The sequence below is a fragment of the Dendrobates tinctorius genome, unplaced genomic scaffold, assembly GCF_039654945.1.
Source record: "Dendrobates tinctorius isolate UK_male_01 unplaced genomic scaffold, ASM3965494v1 ptg000022l, whole genome shotgun sequence".
NCBI classification, from domain to species: domain Eukaryota; kingdom Metazoa; phylum Chordata; class Amphibia; order Anura; family Dendrobatidae; genus Dendrobates; species Dendrobates tinctorius.
Window position 1 is genome coordinate 29,581,623 of NW_027361690.1, and position 19,399 is coordinate 29,601,021.

The window sequence follows — 19,399 nt, forward strand, 5'->3', positions numbered from 1 at the left end:
AGTTCACCCTGCAGAATGGTGCAAAAAATAAATGCTTTTGAGAAATTTAGTAAAGTAACCCTGTTCTGTCTTGTATAAAATGTGTGTGGCCGCAGACTAATCTCTTGTGGTATAGGGCAACTATATTTTGAGGGTACCTGTCAACAAATTCATGCTGCTCAAACTATGGGCAGTATGGATAAGACACTGGATGCATTATCTCAGCTGTGTATGTTTAACTTTAAAAGGCTGCAGAGTTTCAGCGAAAGTATTCTTTGTTAAGTCAGATGGGAACTATGTGTCTCAGAGGACTAGTCCAAGGCTGATCTTAGACTACTTCTCCCCAACCTGCTTTCCCAGAGTGACAGGTCTCATCTATATGATTGGATAAGAAGAAACTGGTTAGTCAAGTGGATCAGGGTAGGAAGAGGATGCCAAGGAACTGTCTCATGCTAGACATCCAAGACATAGTCCCCAGTCAGCTTGACAAATTATGTCTTCTCTGAAACACCGTAGTGAACATACCCAGTTGGTATAATGCATAAATGCCTGATTTATGCTGCCCTTGGTTTGGGAAGCATGAAACGCCAGTTACACCCATTCTAATGGGGTGATATCATTTCACAAGCTGAGATTGAATTGTGTTGAATGACACACATTATTTGCCCAGTAAAGTAGACAGGCTTAGGCGGGTAATGGATAAAAAAAAGCTGACAACACAACAGATCGACACTGCAAATAAAAACAGCAGTACCTATATGTATAGTGGAGCTCATACTTGACACTGAATAAATTGAGATGTTTTGAAAATTTCCATGAATTTCTGCATATCAGTAACACGTCTATCCATCCTGTCACTTCCTTCTTGGTGCTTAATGTTGGGGAGTGGGTCATGCAGTTGCATTAGTGCCATTGACTGAGTTGCATTCCGTTATTTCCCTACAATGTGGAGCGTTGCAGGTTCAGTATCAGCATCCTTCAGCAAAATTAATTTGATTAAATTTAAAACATCTTTTCACCTCGTACATTTTCTACATTGGTCTCACACAACTAATTTCCGCATCCGAATTATTGCCTTGTGTGTCACTGAGTGAGGGAAATGGATCATGCAGTTGTGATGGGGAGCCAAAACCACAACCATAAACTATGTATAGCAGTGTATAGAATGCTAGTAGCCTCTTTATATGATGTTCTTTGGTTTCCAGCCTTGGGTTACCTTAGATTAACTCCAACAAAGTGTTAATCCGCACAGCCGGGAAGCCCATTCATTGCACAAGTAATTGTGTGAGCTGGTACTGCAAACATGCATACCACGGGAAGTGCTCTATGAACCGAGGTGCCACTCCAAAGGAATTTGCCACAATGGATACAAAAAGAAAACAACGGATGGCACTCACCGGTTAAAAACTTCTTTATTCCAATACTTTAAAACATCGGCATAGGGAGGATGGGAGCAGGAGTGGAAAGGACGACAGCCGTTTCACGCTGCAGTAGCTCTTCTACTGGTCACACAGTTACACAGTTTTTGTTACCTTAGATTAACTCTTTCTAATTACACTATACCAGTATAGAGAAAGCCATTTAGTATTACCGTTATGTACGGAGGATTCTGACACAGTCCTCAATGTATAGTAAATGGGCTGCACATAAAAAAAAATTTAAGCTGGCAGGCCACATCCCTTTCAATCTTAATACAGTCACAATTGATAGCGGTATCTAAGGGGTTTAACAGCCGCGATTGGTGCTAATACCGATCATGGCCGTTTCAAATAGGTTGTCAGCTGCGATGTACAGCTTACCTCAGCGGATGATAGTGTCGGCTCTGCATGTGAGCCGACGCTATCATCTCGCTGTACACGCACAGCCACAGTCACCTGCAAAATCCAGCAATGGGGGGAAAGTCATGCCTCTGCTCTCTGTGTGCTGGTGTGATGTCATTTCACAGCACCTGAGGGATGTCATCACGCAGGGCCACAGCCACTATGGAGCGGCGCACTCCTCCTCTCTTCTTGCGTGAGCAGTGGCGTAAAGTTATGGGCCCTGGTGGGAACTTTGAAATGGGGCCCCCCATGCCAAAATATACGCACATCTAATGGGCAGCACGGTGGCTCAGTGGTTGGTGGGTTCGAATCCCACCAAGGACAACATCTGCAAGGAGTTTGTATGTTCTCCCCGTGTTTGCGTGGGTTTCCTCCGGGCACTCCGGTTTCCTCCCACACTCCAAAGACATACTGATAGGGAATTTAGATTGTGAGCCCCATCGGGGACAGTGATGAAAATGTGTGCAAACTGTAAAGCGCTGCGGAATATGTTAGCGCTATACAAAAATAAAGATTATTATTATTATTATTATTATTATTATCTCCGCTCAGGTCACCTCGTACATGCACATCTCCACTCCGCACACCTCATACACGCTCGGCTCCGCTCCGCACACCTCGTACTCTCGTGGCTTCTCTCCGTCCACCTCGTACACACGCGGCTCAGCTCCGTACACTTCATACATATGGCTCCACTCTGCACACCTCGTGCACAAACGGCTCTTCTCCGTCCACCTCATACACACGCGGCTCCTCTCTGTACACCTCGTACACACACGGCTCCGCTCCATACACCTGGTACACACACGGCTCCACTCCGTACAAGTCCTATACACACGGCTCCGCTCAGTACACCTCGCACACACTCGGCTCCGCTTCCTACACCTCGGTCCTTGTACACACACAGCTCCGCTCTGTACACCACTTAAACACAAGGCTCCGGTCCATACACCTTGTACACACATGGCTCCACTTAGTACACCCCGTACACATGCGGCTCTGCTCCGTACACCTCGTAAACACACGGCTTCGCTCCGTACACCTTGTACACATACGGCTCCACTCCATGCACTTTGTACACACGCAGCTCCGCTCCGTACACCTCGTACACATGTGGCTCTGCTCTGTACACATGGTACACACATGGCTCTGCTACATCCACCTTGTAAACCCCTCCTGACCCCACACATAAACTTACCTGCAACTAGCACAGACAGCAGCATCCTGCATACACTGAGGCCCCTGATCATGTGACCCCTGACTCCTCCCCCTCCTGTGACCTCATCCCAGGTCCTGTGCACACAGAACAGCCATCGCGTGCTCCTGAATGCGTGGCTTCCCCCTTCTACCTGCCTCAGGGAGTGAGACATGTGGTGCACCACAGGCCGCAAATGACTGCCTCAGGGGCTGCATACGGCCCGCATGTTTGAGACCTCTGGAATAGGCAGTGCCGGTATCTGTCCTGTGTTATATCAGAAGCATAAGATGATAGAAATACAGCATGTCTAAAGGAGATCTGTAACATGTGCTGTTTCCCTGCAGCATAGGGTTCCTTATATGGTGCAGTGTGGGGTACGGGGTGCTGATCTTGACAATGTTTCGTTTGATATGTATTTGATGTTGCATTTATATGATTATGCTTGTGCAGGATCACAAAATAAATTTGACTCCAACTTCCCTGGTTCAGATTGATTGACAGCTAAAATCAGTTGTATATGTAATATATTTTTCTCAAAATCTTTTAACTTCTTATCAGAACATACTTGTACAGCTCAATGGAAAAGTTAAGATGAGCCTGTCAAAAACTGAACTCCTCATGTTTCCTCCCTCTACTAACCTACCTATGCCCGACAATGCCATTTCTGTGTATGGTTCCACCATTACTCCCCAGCAACAGGCCCGCTGTCTTGGGGTCATACTTGATTCCGAGCTTTCATTCACCCCCCTCATCCGATCACTGGCTCGCTCTTGTTATCTGCGCCTCAAAAACATTTCTAGAATTCGACCCCTTCTTACTTTTGACTTTGCAAAAACTCTTAGGGTGTGTGCAGACGCTGCGGAATCCGCTGTGGATTAATCCGCACGGATTTTGCAAAAACCGCAGATAAACCGCAGGTCAAAAGACCTGCGGATTATCTGGGGTTTTGCCTGCAGTTTGGTCCTGCGGATTCACCATCTCCACAATGGTGGAGATAGGAACCCGCTGCAGGATTCCGCAGAAAGAATTGACATGTCAATTCTTTCTGCAGTTTCAAAACCGCAGCAAATCCGCGCGGATTTTTCCGCAACGTCAGCACAGCGTTTTTTTTTTACCATTCACTTGAATGGTACTGTACACCGTAGCTAAAACTGCTGCGGGTCCGCAGCGGCCAAAACCGCTGCGGAAACGCAGCGGAATCCGCAGCGTGTGCACGTAGCCTTACTGTTTGTCTTATTCATTCTCGTCTGGACTATTGTAAGGCACTGTGCACACAGTGCGGATTCTGCTGCGGATCCGCAGCGGTTTTGCTGCTGCGAATCTGCAGCAGAACTGCAAGTGATGTACAGTACTATTAAAGACTATGAAAAAAAAAACGCTGTGCACATGTTGCGTTTTTTTCTGCGTGGTTTTCGTGCGGAAAAAAAAAAGCAGCATGTGACTTCTTTTGTGCGGTTTTCCTGCCATTTTCCACCTACTCCACTATAGGAATCCGCAGGTGGAAAACCGCAGTGGAAAACCGCACAAAAACCGCAAGATAGCCGCAAAAAAACAGGAAGAAATCCGCAGGAAAAATGCAGGTCATTTGACCTGCGGATTTTGTGAATTCTGCACAGAAAAGGCAAGCACAGAATACGCACAGTGTGCACATAGCCTTACTATACTAATCGGGCTCCCTCTTACCAAACTCTCCCCTCTCCAATCTGTCCTGAATTCTGCAGCTAGGATCATATTCCTCACCAATCGTTATACCGATGCCTCTACCTTGTGCCAGTCCTTACACTGGCTACCCATCCACTCCAGAATTCAGTATAAACTTATTACCCTCATCCACAAAGCACTCCATGGCTCAGCACCACCCTACATCTTCTCCCTCGTCTCAACCTACCACCCTACCTGTGCCCCCCGTTTTGCTAATGACCTGAGGTTAACATCCTCAATACTCCGAACCTCCCACTCCCGTCTCCAAGACTTTTCACGTGCTGCGCCAATTCTTTGGAATGCACTACCCAGGTTAATACGATTAATCCCCAATCCCCACAGTTTTAAGCGTCATGCACTCAGCCTGTAAAGCTACAGGCAAAACACTACCAGGTATGATGTAGCCACATGATTTAGCACATGTATATAATATATTCCATGTGTAAAATAGGATTAGTAATGCCTATCATCAAACTATCGTATACATTTAGAAAGAAAAAGTTGATCAAAAGGCCAGGATTATAATGGTCAATATCAAAATATTTTTATTAAATTTATAACAGAGATAAAAAATCCATACCAGCAACATTAGCAAAGACAGAATAAAAAACACTTGTTAGTGTGGCTCCACATACACACACAAAGGGACACACTAATCCAGGCATCAAATTTATGAGTATCACATGAATACTTCAGCCTATCAGTATAACAATAGAGTAGTACAAAAATAGCATGTAAACAGGCTTACACATATGTCCTCAATTCTATAGCACAATGCCCAATACTCCTATAGTTAATCCTATATACAATCACATTAGCATATGTATGAGGAGAGGACCAAAACCACTACACTACTAACCTCCCATAACCATACTAATACCCACAATGTAAAGGAGTAGTGCCCATGTTAGATATAAATTTACCAGTGGATGTCAGCAGGTAGCGGCTGTATCAGTGCCCAGATGAAGTGCGTCTTCCCCTCCTTTCTCAAGGGGCCTGGCTAGGCAAATGGCAATCCACCTTTTTGTATCCCCGGTCACAGCCCGGTTATCCGAGCTACCGGAAGTAGCGGTTCCAGACCGGACCAGGGTTCTTCCTGAGAAGGCTGCCATTGCTGCCAGAAGATCAAGGAATTTGAGGGACCAATTGGTCTGTAGTCATTATACTGGTGTTCCAGTGATGTATATTATGACCAGTGATCTGAGTCCTACCAATTCTTAATATTCTGGATCTTGAAGAAGACTGTATTCATTATTGCTTAATTAGTTCTTTATATATATAATTGATTGATATCTATGATTGTAAATAAATACATGCGAAATGTGGTTCGGCAGATGATGGCCGTATAATATGCAATATGTGATACGTATATGTAATATGTCCTATCTCCCCTGTGGTCCATGACTTTTTTATTGTATGTTTATTGTATGCTAGTAAATTTGACACTTGGTGTGGGCTATCACTCCCGATCTGCATGCGCCTGTTCCCTTACTACCGTGACCCTGGCCCGCTCTCGGCGTCTATATGCAGCGGTGGTACCTGCCCTGGCCCCTCCCCCTGCATGACGCCGATGCTGGCTGGCGTTGTAGGTATCTTGGTAACGGTGCGCATCACTTTCGGTCCAGGACCGCTACTTCCGGTAGCGCGGATTATGTGGTTTTGGGAGGTTTTGGTCCTCTCCCCATACATATGCTAATGTGCTTGTATATAGGATCATCTATGGGAGTATTGGGCATTGTGCTATAGAATTGAGGACATATGTCTAAGCCTGTTTACATGCTATTTTTGCACTACTCTATTGTTATACAGATAGGCTGAAGTATTCATGTGATACTCATTAATTTGATGCCTGGATTAGTGTGTCCCTTTGTGTGTGTGTATGCGGAACCACACTTACAAGTGTTTTTTATTCTGTCTTTTCTAATGTTGCTGGTATGGATTTTTTATCTCTGTTATAAATTTAATAAAAATATTTTGATATTGACTATTATAATCCTGGCCTTTTGATCATCTTTTTCTTTCTAAATGTAAAGCTACAGGGAATACCACCTGGTGGTATTTCCTGATGAAGGGGGCATGAGACCACTGAAACGCGTTGAATAAAGCCACTGTGAATTTATGACATCTCTCTCCTGGAATTTATCCTTGCGGCAGCGCGGAGTTTTAACTGCAAATTCCCATTGATTATATGAAAGGACAGGATGTAAGAGTCTGAAATGGCCTTAGTAACTAGTGTGAAAATTTCAAGACTAATAGATTTTTTTTAATACAGATTGGAATATAAAAAAAAGCCACTGATAAAAAATTTTTTTTAAAATGCCTATAACACACAAAAAGCATTTTCGGGTGACACGTTCCCTTTAGCAGGCAGAATAAATTAGACATTATATACCTAGCAATTTCAAAGCTGTTTTCACACTATAAGAGCAGAAACAAAGAAAGGCAGCTGTGCAGAATGTCATTAGCCATCCTTCATTCTCTGTTGCACTGATCAGATTTGTCTGAAACTACAGGTAGAAAACCACTTTAAATAAGTAAGTAAATAAAAGTATCCAGCTTTATATTAACAATGAAAAAACAGTATCAGTAGTATTTGATCTGACAGCCAGAATATGAACACTGCCACCAACATAAAAGCATGGCGAATTCTTGAACAGTGACGTTCTTGTGTTAAGTCTTTGTGGTAAACCTCTCGTATACAATGAAAAATCTGCAGATTTTAGATGGAGTTAACAGAACTCAGAATAAAATCATTTCTACCCGCACAAATGTTATGCGGTTCCAAGCCTTTTTTTTTTCCTTTTCATAGCTATAGACAAATATAAAGGGGCTTTTAAATCAAATAAGTTTGATGACCTCTTAGTAGGTCAAGCGAGACAGCGCCAGACGTAATAATAAAAAAATAATAATAATAATTTGTGCATGTAATGGAAATCTCTGTATTAAATGTATCCTGTTGGGACCTTTTAAGTTTTTATGCATGGAATGTGTCAAAGCTTTCTTTAGGATTGTATATCAAAATATTTATATGTGACTGCTTAAAACCCTTACAGGTCTACTTAGTTCTTAGTTCTGCAGCTGCAAGGAAGCATGTTTTAGGATGGCCGTGCCCATCACTTGCCGGCAATGCCAAAAACATACACAGTAAGATTCCTTTAATCTGGAATTACTGGCACATGACAAGTGCCAGACTGTGAAATCTTCTGGATCAGTATGTAAAACGTGGCTTGCTTAAAGAGCCCCTAGGATGACAGCCAACATAAAATTAAAATCTGCTGCCATTGTGTGTTACTGTATGGTGCTTAGTACAGAATTATGCAATATGATAAATGATGTTACTTACAATAAAGCATGGCATGTATGAATTTAAAGGCACATAAGGGTACAGTAGGACACAATATAAGTGTTGTGGTGCCATGTTTCAGCTTTTGTTAGGAGATGGCTGATCACTGCAAATTTTCTTAGTGACCATGCTTCCTTCACAACTTTATCGTGATCTACATGCCTTCGTTATCTCCTCCTTAATGGATTTTTCTTAAGACAGAAAGTTATCCTCTAACTGATCACTGTGGGTCCAACTATGGAGAACTCCAGCGAATCTAAGAACAAAGCATTGCAAATCCCCATCTGAATGGGATGGAGGTGGAGCATGTGTGCATATCTGCTCCTTTCATTGTCTATGGGGCTGCCAGAGATAACCAAGTACTGTGCTCTACTTTTTCCAATAGTCCCATAGATATTAAATGAAGAAAATGAAAGTGTGAAGGATGGCACTGGAAAGATCACACCCAATCCCACCGCTGCCACCACATGTGACGAACCCGCATGTCACCACCCCACCTGACATCAGTATTATGTCGGAGGGATCACGTGGTACGTTCTCCTCACTTGCACCAATGTGACTTTCCGCACCCCCTGGGGACATGTAAGGTCAGCTTGGCACAGTTTTACACAGACAGCCCTTCTCCACACAGGCCCAGGAAGGCATGGGGAGTGAGAGGATTTGGCCTATACAGTTGGTGATGTGGCAACACGCTCGCTCACAACCCTGAGAGGCCCCTTTCACAAGCAACAGTGAAACAGAGCTTTATCAGCCTGGTAGGACTGCCACCAGTTCCTTGTTAGATATAGGCCTGTTCCATTTACGGGATTTGTATCAGGCCAGAAACCGGCCCCAGTAGCATGGAAAGTTAAAACCAAGAACACAGACATGTGGATTTGTGGGTCAAGGTAAAAGAGGAGCCCAAGATTAAATTATATATTTAATCGCTTTAAGGACATGCTAGACAATACACTATACACACAATGGTTATACATACACAATGGTCAGATATGCAAATACAGGTAAAGTACAAAAGATATAAGCTGGACCACTTGCTGAGCCAGGTGTCCTGTTACAGCCACACATGCTGAAGGAAGATTGTAAGCTGACATTAAATTTCCCCATATTCTTCACAGAAAGCATGATTGTTCTTTGCTGCACCTAGATGTGACTTTGCAGAACCCATTCTTGGGATCACTGGAGGTCCCGGTTATTTAACCTATGGAAAGGGGATAACTTACTATCTTGAGAAAACCCCTTTAATATGCATTTGGATACCAGAGTGACAGAAGCACAAGACACCTTTTAAATTTGCTACTTTCAGAAAGGTTTCTGGGAGATTTGCCAATGCTTAGAGCTCAGGGGTCTTCCCTTTTTCTGGGCGACTCCCAATATGTCCAGAAAAATTGAACATGAATCTATGTTGGTATTACAAAGATGAAAAAGACTGCAACAAGGATCTGCATACACACGGTTTGTCTGTTGTCATCTATCAAGGAGAATCATAGGCATAATATCTGTATAATTAAAAAGCAAGATATGACATTTTAAAATAGGATACTTTGCACAGCTGCTTTGCATTCCTGGGATCTAAGGAGAAACACTGCTCCTTGTGAAAAGTGACAAGCTTATTAGCCTTGTATGCCAATGTAAGGATGGTTACAAACCATGCAATGCTCCTCTGGGAGATTAAATATGCAAATAGTCTCTTCAGAGAGGAAGAAGACTTGAACTCTTGTGCCATATATTGGAAATAGCAATCCTAGAAGTCAATATCGACCCTTTAACAAGACTTCCCATATGACTTAGGATAAAAGGCAAACCAGAATATCAATTTTCAGACATGGTGTTTTGGGAAATCGCCCCTCATCAGTGCAAACTTATGAAATCTGTTTTGGCTGTATGAGAAGCTTCTTAGTGGGATCTAAGGAGTAACATTTCTCCTTGTGGTGAGCGATATGCGTAGCCTAGTCTAGCCTCACATTGGCATGCCAGGCTAAGTATGTAATTATCCATAAGGAGAAACGTTACCCCTTATATCCCACTAAAAAATTTCAGCCAAATCAAATCTCATACTTTGCACTGACAAAGGGCAATATCCCAAAACACTGTCTCCAAATTGAGATTCTAGTTGGGCTTTTATGCTAACTCATATGGCAAAGTTAGTTAAAGGGTCGATTTTGACTTTTAAGATTGCTACTTTCAATAGGTGACACTAGAGTTAAAGTCTTCTTCCTCTCTGAAGAGGCATTTTGCATTGCTAGGTAGTAAACCAAGGAGACCATCAACTCATTCAAAACTACAAAATGAACAATAAGAAATCTAACAACTGATTGTTGACAGTTTCCAGGAAGTAACATTACAACCTTCTACAAAGAGTAAAGAACAGAATTAAATGAAATTTGAAAACCATGATAATGAATAAGGAGGAGTGTAACAAGATGACAGATTTTTCATTTGCTATCTAGAAGGCAAATATTTTTCAAAGGTGAATCACTAAGAACAGGGTAACACCAGAACGCACTTCAGCCATGTATACTGGTTTCTATGACAGACATCCCCATTAAAGTGGACCAATAGCCAGTAACATTGGTAAAACGATATAGTTTTATTATACTGCGCACTTCTACTTGGCGTTTGCATTATAACAACTGATAAGCAATCTATTTTTATTAAAATAACAGAAATGATACGGTGCCACAGGATGTGTCTAACATCAACTGAGAAACAATGTGTGCTCTGACAGAATTAGGCCAGCTCATAAAATGAAAAGTTTAACATAATAAATAAAATTCCAGAAACCTGAGCAAGTGTACTACAGGTCTGCCCTCCTTCTGACTCTGCTGTTGATGTTGGCAGGCGGTGGGTTGCGATCGGCAGCTTGGGAGCAATGCCAAAGAAGACAATTGTGGAGTCTGTGCAGGAGATGGATCTACATGCCGGCTGGTGAGAGGACAATCGAAAACACATCTCTCCACTGAAAAAAGTAAGTTCCTCATTAATCTTTAATGTGCAAGTTCTAAAAAGATGTCAGTCCTAATCTTCATTGACTAGTAGAAGACTAGTAGAAGATGTTCTTTACTGCTTTACATACTCCTAAAATACATAGGTTAAGAATATGGGAGATATACCTGTTAATGCCCAGAATATGATTTAAAGAGGACCTCTCACTTGCTATAATAAATAATTGTTGTTTTGCTGGTGTAAATGCATCTTTTCTTCTAAATCTGGCATTGTATATTTTTTTGTTCCTACACCTCTCCTTTTATTGAGCTATGACCCCCTGTTCCGTGTATAAATCTAGTTTGTTTTATTTTTTGGGTGTGGTCCTCATGAATACTCTCATAGAAAAGAGTTGATGACCACACCCTCTTGGCTAAAAAAAATATACAGGAAATACTAGGCCTTATCTCAGGATAAAGAGACACAGAGACAAAACAATTACATTTTTTACAAATAGCAGGTCTTTAAAAGAATTTTTATAGATCAGCTAAAAATTGATTACATGGAGGCAACGACATAAAATAATAACAGTACCATTACTCACCAGAAAAATCATCTGCTTCTCCCGTGCCACCACTCTGGTGGTCTAACCTGTACCACTGTGTCTTTGATTACTATGCTTCAGCCATTATATGCTTATATTCCCACATGGCTGTTGCATGATCATTGGCTTTAGATGTGTATGACATTATTCAGTCAATCCAAACCTAGGTGTAATGACACCGATGGTGTCACTGGGGTTGCCTAGAGGGCGCTATCAGGGGGCACAGGACCGAATGCAGGAAGTGGAGGAACAAGGCAGCTGTGCGCAAGGACCTGAGACTAAGCAGGGAGCACAGGACCTGGAACTAAACAGTCACGTGATAACAGGGGGGATGGAGTCACCGCGCGTGAGGACAGGGAAAGCAGCCGAGAGAATCATAGTAGTAGTACAAGACCCAGAGCGTTAACGTAGTCAATGGAGAGCCGAGGATCAAAAGCCAATCGAGAGCGTGGTACCTAGGGATAAGACCGAGAGTAAACCGAGATGAGCCAAGGGGTCAGAGAACCAGGAAGGACAGGGCAGTACAACGCAGGACACAGAGGCAAAAGTCAGGGACAAACCGGGTCATACACAGCAAAGCTCACACGCACAGAGGCCCAACGATTACGGATGAGTAACCTGGGTCAGCTACCACAAACCGAGTACACGGAAGTATCACCGACACCAAACCCAGGAACTACCAACATTAAATAGCCACCCCAGAACCCAAAGAGAGGCAAACTAAAACTATCCCTGACCTGACCAGGATGGAGGCGGAACCATCCTGTCCAGAGTCATGACACTAGCATTTAAAGCAGGAGTAAATTGTCTCCAATCTGAACATGTGTCAGTGTTTATCAAATCCATCTGAAAATATTAAGGCTGTTACGTTCTATGCCTGAATCAAGTGCCTTACGGAACCATAAGAAAACCTAGCAGTTGTAGATGCACCAGTCATACCCAAGACCTAGAAGTCAGGAGGAATCAGACAGTGCAGTGTATAATAAAGCATGTGGAGATAATTACTGAAGTGCCATGGACATATCTCACAGTTCATTGCTCAAGATGAATCTTTGCTGTACATTAGATTATTTTTCTACAATGTTCATTCTCTTTGTATCTTTAAACATCTTGGTGTTGAAGTCATAGAACATTAAGCTGTGCACTGTGTATGACTCCTCAGGGATGGAGAGAGCAGAATTAAAAAGGCTAAATTGCCATGACTTTTCTTGAAAAAAGTTTTTATTCAATGAGCAAATCTGTAACACTTTGAAAACTGGAAATTTGGCAACTTTGTATTAATAACCAGTAGTGACAAAAAAGTTACCATGTCTGAAATCTCCACACTAATCTTTACCTTTATGTAGTGAAGCACAACAATAATGGGAGCTAAATAATGTCAGTGTCATGGGTTTACCGTGACAGAGAGTAGGCCAGAAGACAACAGCGTCTGAGTCCTCCTGTTCCTGCGCTGAATAGAAGTACTTCACCTTCTTATTAAGTGGCGTAAATTTCTTTGAGCAATGCAGGGGTTAATCTACTCTGTTGAGAGCTCTTGGAGCTAAGGCTCTCAGCTGTTCACTGTTAGCCACTCCCATCTCCTATATAATCTGGGTCCTGACTAACACACATTGTCAGAGCTAGCTTATGCTGCATGGCTGGGAGGATAAGTGTTGATGGTTATCTGAGTAGATAGTTGGTGGATTTATCTGTGACTGTTGCTTGGTTTTGTGAGTGTGATAATTCTCTTTCTTCTCCTTCTTTTGTTTAACCCCATCCTTCACTCCCCAATGCATACCTCAGTTATATGTCAATGAATATTTGTATGCTTGGTATTTTCCTTTACCCCTGTTCATATGACCTTGTTAGTCTGGTTGATTGGTGTAGTACGATACACTACTACTCCCTTCTCCCCTGGTGGAGGAAGCATACAGACTGAGGGTGGATTCAGGAGCTAAGGCAAGGTATGTAGCCCAGGCGTCTTCACCATCAGAATCAACCCAGGGAACAGGTCGAGCTAGGATGCACCCTATTGTTAGGGACAGGGAAGGAGACCCTGGTCCCGGGACACTTGTTATCAAAGTAATAACAGTCAGATTCTGAGCATTAATTGACATTCTGGAGCTCTTTTCACACCAATGCTAGGATCTATTCTATCCAGCACTATTCTATCTATAAAATATTGTTGATGGGATCTATCACTTTCAGTTAGGAGTGGACCATCTTCACTCAGATGTCATATCTCCTGCTAATCTCTACTAATGCAAAGCACAATGCTTTCATATTGCAAGCTTTATCACTATATGTACCTTTTTCAGTGCTAGCCACATGTCCCTTTAAAGTAGGGAATCTGTCAGCAGGTTTTAACTACCTCATCTGAGAGCAGCCTGATTAGGCAAATAAAAGCTGAATCCAATGATGTATCACTTTGATTACTGGGTGCAGCCGTTCTGACGCAATCTGAATTTTTAGATTTAGCAATGAAGCAGAGCTGTGGAAGCTAACCCAGCCCACACCACAGCTGACCCAGCCCACACCACAGCTGACCCAGCCCACACCACAGCTAACCCTGCCCACACCACAGCTAACCCCACCTACACCAGGCTCTGTTTTTACAATGTCCACAGACAGTGAGGTACCTATCACAGAAGGGGGGTGTGGCAGACCAGGGCTCACAGGACCAGCTAGTTACAGCAATGATAAACTACTGGTGCTAAAACAATCATTGTAAGCAAACAAAACCATGGTGCTTGATAAGAGAGGAATTGCTGAAATCTGTGTTTTAACTTCTACAGCATGCTGTCTTCAGATTACATATAAACAACCTGCTGACAGATTCCCTTTAACAGTGCAAGCTATGTGGCTACATGTACCTTTATCAGGGCAAGCCAGATGTTCCGTTATCAATGACAGTCACATTTACCTTTCTTGTGGCAGCTACATGTTCCCTAAATTGTTGTAGGCTGCAGTTAGTGAAGCATAATAAGTTGTGGTCCCTGCTATAGTTTGAGGACATAAAGTACAGTCCAGGATGCAGGAGACAGACCCCAGAAATCCAGTGCTGGCAGGTTTTGGAGGTTTGACCCTATAACATCCATCTTTGGTTTAGTAAGTGCAAGGACAGCTGTATTATAAATGTTCAGTTTCATAAAGGAAACACTTTAAATATTATTATTTAACTAAATTTGCTACAATTCAGTTCCCTGATATGAGATATACAGTAAAGCCCCCGTTACACACTGCGATATTGCTAGCAATATCGCTGTAAAGTCACCGATTTTGTGACGTTGCAGCGATATTACTAGCGATATCGCTGCATGTGATACTTACCTCCGACCGGCTCCCCCGCTGGTTATCGCTGATCGCGCGAGAAGCACCTGGACCATTCCTCTTCGGCCACTTCCTGCTGCGCTACCTGTGGCGCCGACGAGCGACGCGTGGAGCCAGGCGGGAGGATGCAGGATCGCCGCGTCTGACAGGTAAGTAGCGATCCCCGTCCCCAGCGATGTCGCTGGTGAGATCTGCCTGTGTGGCAGCTCACTAGCGACCACCTAGCGATGCACCAGCGATCCTGACCGGGTCATATCGCTGATCTGCCTGTGTGGCAGCTCACTAGCGACCACCTAGCGATGCACCAGCGATCCTGACCGGGTCATATCGCTGATCTGCCTGTGTGGCAGCTCACTAGCGACCACCTAGCGATGCACCAGCGATCCTGACCGGGTCATATCGCTGGTCGGGATCACTGGTGCATCGCTAGGTGTAACAGTACCCTTAATAGACTTATCCTGGCTTTTTTTTAGTTACTAAAATATTGTATCTTAAATGTAAGAGAACACAAAATTCATTTTCTTACATGCATGACTTAGAGGCTCCTCAGGACTGGTGTCATCTGCCGTACAGCACTTTCGTGAATATTTTTAGATATCCTTTAACAGTTAATATGTCGAGAAGACAATAAGAGAGTTCACAATAGTTAATCAGTGTGACATCTGGATGCCCTGCCTCTTCATCAGAAGGTTACATAAAAGGGATCCGCTCTTGGTGATGGCATCAGAGGAAATGGGCCAGTCCCCTATAGGCAGCATAGCATTAGCAGGATTTCCTTTCCATTGCAATACAGGATTATTTCATAGGTGGCAGGACAAAGACTGGGACAACCAAACAATTTTACATCCTCTGTTGCATACAGCAAAAGACAAACTCACAACTAAGGGTGTTTGAAAATGCAGATATTAGGCAGTACTGTGGTAATGAAAAATCCTTAGAACCAAGAAGAGTTGAATGGTCATTATTTCCACAACGCATTTCAACACTGGACTAGTGTCTTTTTTGATTGAAGAAAACCATTGCTAAATTGTATTTGTATTTATTATGTGTGAACTAGCACTCACAGATTACGGAGAATCTGTGACCTGAAAAGTCAATTTTCAAACTAAAGCTCCCTTGAATCTGGGGTTAACAACAGATAGAGGGGGCATAGGGTATAACTTTTAGGGGTGTACTTGTAGCAGCTGTAACTGGATTCTTGAATCTAAGACTCAGACTCTTTTGCCACATATGAAGACACCAGTAATGTAATTTAATATAATTAATAAATGATATTTTGGTAGGGGGTGTCCTTTAAATATATTTTATATTGGCCCAGAATCTCAATTGTCTTAAACAGTACTATAATTGAAATCTCTACAGCAAAAAAAAGAAACCAGTTTTCCTGCATTATATTAGTTGACGTCACTGATCTGTTATCAATTCCTTTCAAATAGAACAAATATTACTATAAACATGTTATTTAGTCAAGGTATAATAAATGGAGATCTGACTGTTGGTACCGCATAAGTCATGACAGGAGGCTCCTAATCTTTTATTGAAGGGCTGGGGTATTTTTCTTCCCCACTGCCAGATAGACTTGTATACATATGTATTGTTCAACATCTTTATCAACGATTTAGATGAAGGAATTGAGCGTAAACTGATTAAATTTGCTGATGACACAAAGCTAGGAGGGATAGCTAATACTAGAGAAGAGAGAGAGAGGATTCAAAAAGATTTAAATAAACTGGAGAAGTGGGCAGCAACTAACAGAATGGTTTTTAACAGGGAGAAATGCAAAGTACTACATCTGGGCAATAAAAATGAAAAAAGCATATATAGAATGGGAGGAATAGGGCTAAGTGACAGCACATGTGAATAAGACTTGGGTATACTAATAGATCACAGACTGAATATGAGTCAACAGTGTGATGCAGCAGCAAAAAAGGCAAATGCAATTCTAGGATGTATTAACAGAAGCATACAGTCTAGATCACGTGAAGTCATTATTTCCCTCTACTCCTCTTTGGTCAGACCTCATCTGGAATATTGTGTCCAGTTTTGGGCACCACATTTTAAAAAAGACATCAACAAACTGGAGCAAGTTCAGAAAAGAGCGACCAGAATGGTGACCGGTCTGCAAACCCTGTCTTATGAGGAAAGGTTGCAGGATTTGGGAATGTTTAGTTTTCAAAAGAGAAGACTGAGAGGAGACTTAATAGCTGTCTACAAATATCTAAAGGGCTGTCACATTGTAGAAGGATCAACTTTATTCTCATTTGCACAAGGAAAGACTAGAAGCAATGGGATGAAACTGAATGGGAGGAGACACAGATTAGATATTAGAAAAAACTTTTTGACAGTTAGAGTGATCAATGAGTGGAACAGGCTGCCACGAGAAGTGGTGAGTTCTCCTTCAATGGAAGTCTTCAAACAGAGGCTGGACAGACATCTGACTGGGATGATTTAGCGAATCCTGCTTTGAGCAGGGGGTTGGACCAGATGGCCCAGGAGGTCCCTTCCAACTCTACGATTCTATGATTCTATGATTCTATGATTCACTTGCATTCCCACATTCATTCACATAGCATTCACACTATTGCAGTGGGCTCATTCACAAATTTGCCTAAGAACACTGCGGTAAAAAAAGAATGGTGAAACATCCTCCAAGAAAAAAATCCAGGAGCAATTCTTGTCCAGCATGATGGAGACCATGTCACAAGTCAAAAGCAATACCTAAGTAGCTCAATAATGGAAACATTGAAATTTTGAGTCCATGGCTGAAAAACTCCTCAGATCGTAATCTCATTGAAAACCTGTGGTCAATCCTCAAAAAATGGGTGGACAAACAAAAACACAGAAATCATGATAAACCCCAAGCACTGATTAGGTAAGAATGGGTGGTCATTAATCAGGATTTAGCCCAGAAGCTGATATCCAGGATGCTGGGGCAAACTGCAGAAACTTGGAAAATAAGGGTCAACGCTGTAAATATGGAGTCTTTCCATAAACTTGATTTATTTGTGAATAAAGTGTAAAAAGATCTGAATAACAGATCTGAAAACACTGAAGCAGCAAACTGTGGAAGACAAAAGTGGTGTCAGTATCCAAACTTTTCGCTACGACTGTGTATTAGACTGTCAAGTATCCCCTCATTTATCATCTGATGGACTAAAATAGGATAGAATGTTTCTAATGAAAGTCGGCTCAAAAAGGTAATTGTGCAAAAGATCCACTTTTTAATGTGTCATGTCTTTTTATATAACTACCATGCTTTGCATACAAATAGTAGTAAAGTATGGAGTAAGGTTCATGCACCAGTGTGCAGTTAGAAGAATAGAAGGATAAGTGAAACTTTTTGGAGTCATTTATTACATTTATTTATCACTTACAAAAGGAGAATAGAGGGAAAAGAGGCAAATAGTATTTGGTTTATTTGGGTGAACTATAGAGGCTGTGTCATGTAGGGTGAGGGAGAAGCTAGGTGTATAACAATGGGAAAGGGGTGGGGGAGCAAAAACACTAGGAAAGGGGGGGGTGGAGACCCCTAGGCAGATTTGTCAACACCCTGTTTGCCCTAACATCCATAAATAGGTTCTGCACCTATTGCCAAGCAGGAAAATATTCCCCGACTGCCCCTAGTGATAGGCCCTGGATAGCAAGGGGACGGGGTAAACACACTGGTCAGCGCCCACTGCAACCAAAGACAAAGTAGGAAGACAAATGAGGGAATACTCTTAACTTGAGATGATACAAGAGAGCTCACGGCAGCAATCCTCCAAGAGCCTCCAAGAAGAAACTAATCGACTTCTAGCACTTCCAACAGACAAAGGTAAATAGAACTATCACTGGCGCCTTGCTGAAGCAACTAAAGGTATTTAAACATGCAGCAAGGGTGAGTTAATCAGCAGCAGAGGGTGGAGATCACCGCTTGGTCCTAGAGGGAGAAGACTATCACTCCACAGCAGAAATGAAACCTTCTACAGCCGGATCCAGAATGACTGTCACACCTGACACACCTGTGACAGGCTGTTTTTTAAAAAGAGAACCATTGGGAAGTGTAGAATACAGTATGCCCATGTGTACAAAAGTAAAAATGACAATCACATTAGAGATATGTGAATCTCATGATCCACAAGAATATGAACCTTGCGCTGTCTTTCAGTATGTGTTTCCTTTTATGGCCTTCCTTTAGGAAAGCTTCCATCTGTAACCCTGTGTATAATCTTACATCAGCTCGAAAACATTACAAATGAGTCAGGCGGCCGCGGCGCTCTGCATGATTGTGTCAGCTGATAAGTTTGATAAATACAAGGCTGTGTATTAATGGAGCTCCAGAAAGCTCTTTACCGCAAACACAAAGCTTGTCAAACAAAATATTTTTGTGTTTTTTTTCAATATGACATATGAAGTGATTGTTTAAATTAGTTTGTCTGGGACTTCCAGTGTATCTATACGTAATGTCCAATGTATGAGCATGTGGAAATGTTGCCACTAACATCACAACACGTCGGGCTTTGGTACAGTTTGCAGGGAGAGAG

At 42.4% G+C, this 19,399-nt stretch overlaps 1 protein-coding gene across 1 annotated transcript in view; it reads left to right on the forward strand.

Annotated features, from left to right (window-relative positions):
* ADAMTSL3 (ADAMTS like 3) overlaps positions 1-19,399 on the forward strand; it is a 774,261-nt gene that overhangs the window by 511,259 nt on the left and 243,603 nt on the right. The window contains exon 7 of the mRNA XM_073568559.1: positions 10,880-11,006. Within this exon, the coding sequence (XP_073424660.1) occupies positions 10,880-11,006 (127 nt within the window). The remainder of the gene's footprint in view (positions 1-10,879; positions 11,007-19,399) is intronic.